This window comes from Penaeus monodon, chromosome 23 (assembly GCF_015228065.2).
Source record: "Penaeus monodon isolate SGIC_2016 chromosome 23, NSTDA_Pmon_1, whole genome shotgun sequence".
NCBI classification, from domain to species: domain Eukaryota; kingdom Metazoa; phylum Arthropoda; class Malacostraca; order Decapoda; family Penaeidae; genus Penaeus; species Penaeus monodon.
The window spans coordinates 8,803,943-8,804,602 of NC_051408.1; the positions used below are offsets into that span (position 1 = coordinate 8,803,943).

At 40.5% G+C, this 660-nt stretch overlaps 1 protein-coding gene across 1 annotated transcript in view; it reads right to left on the reverse strand.

The window, feature by feature from the left end:
- Positions 1-660, reverse strand: part of LOC119588128 (secretin receptor-like) — a gene marked incomplete in the record, with an annotated part of 160,037 nt that overhangs the window by 158,943 nt on the left and 434 nt on the right. The window contains 1 exon segment of the mRNA XM_037936835.1: positions 406-646. Coding sequence (XP_037792763.1) covers positions 406-434 — 29 coding nt within the window.

Consider the following 660-nt stretch of genomic DNA (forward strand, 5'->3'; position numbering starts at 1 on the left):
ACGTTACGAATCTCATTCCTTGTGAGTGAGATGCAATTACTTCAATTTCAAAAACTTATCACGTGATTTTCTGCTATTCACATTAATTAACCTAACTTGACTAACACATGCAAAAGATAAGAAAGGAATATCAGGTCTTTAACATCGGATACACATACACACTCATTCACCAACTCAACCACACATACCCCCCCCTCCCCGAAAATACGCGTATAATTATAGGAAAATCGTCTAAAGGTACTAATCAAATGTAAAACGTGTCACTATTACAATACAGTATAACAAAGTACGGTGTTATTCATCGTCCGTATGATTAGAACTCGGCCATCTGAACAAAGACGATGGCGATGACAACGAGGAAGATGATGACAAGTACAGAGCTCTGAAGGGTCTATAAACACTTACCAACTGGGTCGATATCTATGCGTTTTCATTTCGACACTCCGTCAGCCTTGTTTCTTCAGTAGGACGTGTTAACAGATTCCCCTTTCGCTTTGGAAACACATCTCCCAGCCTCCATAAGGGATAGGAACCAGTATATTGCAGCACAGAATGTAAGAGGACGCTTTTCTTAGGTTTTGAGTCATTGTCGGTCTTCACACATCACCACATCTTTCCAATCAAAGGAACTTTCGTTGATTTCAGTCTGACGAACGCAGG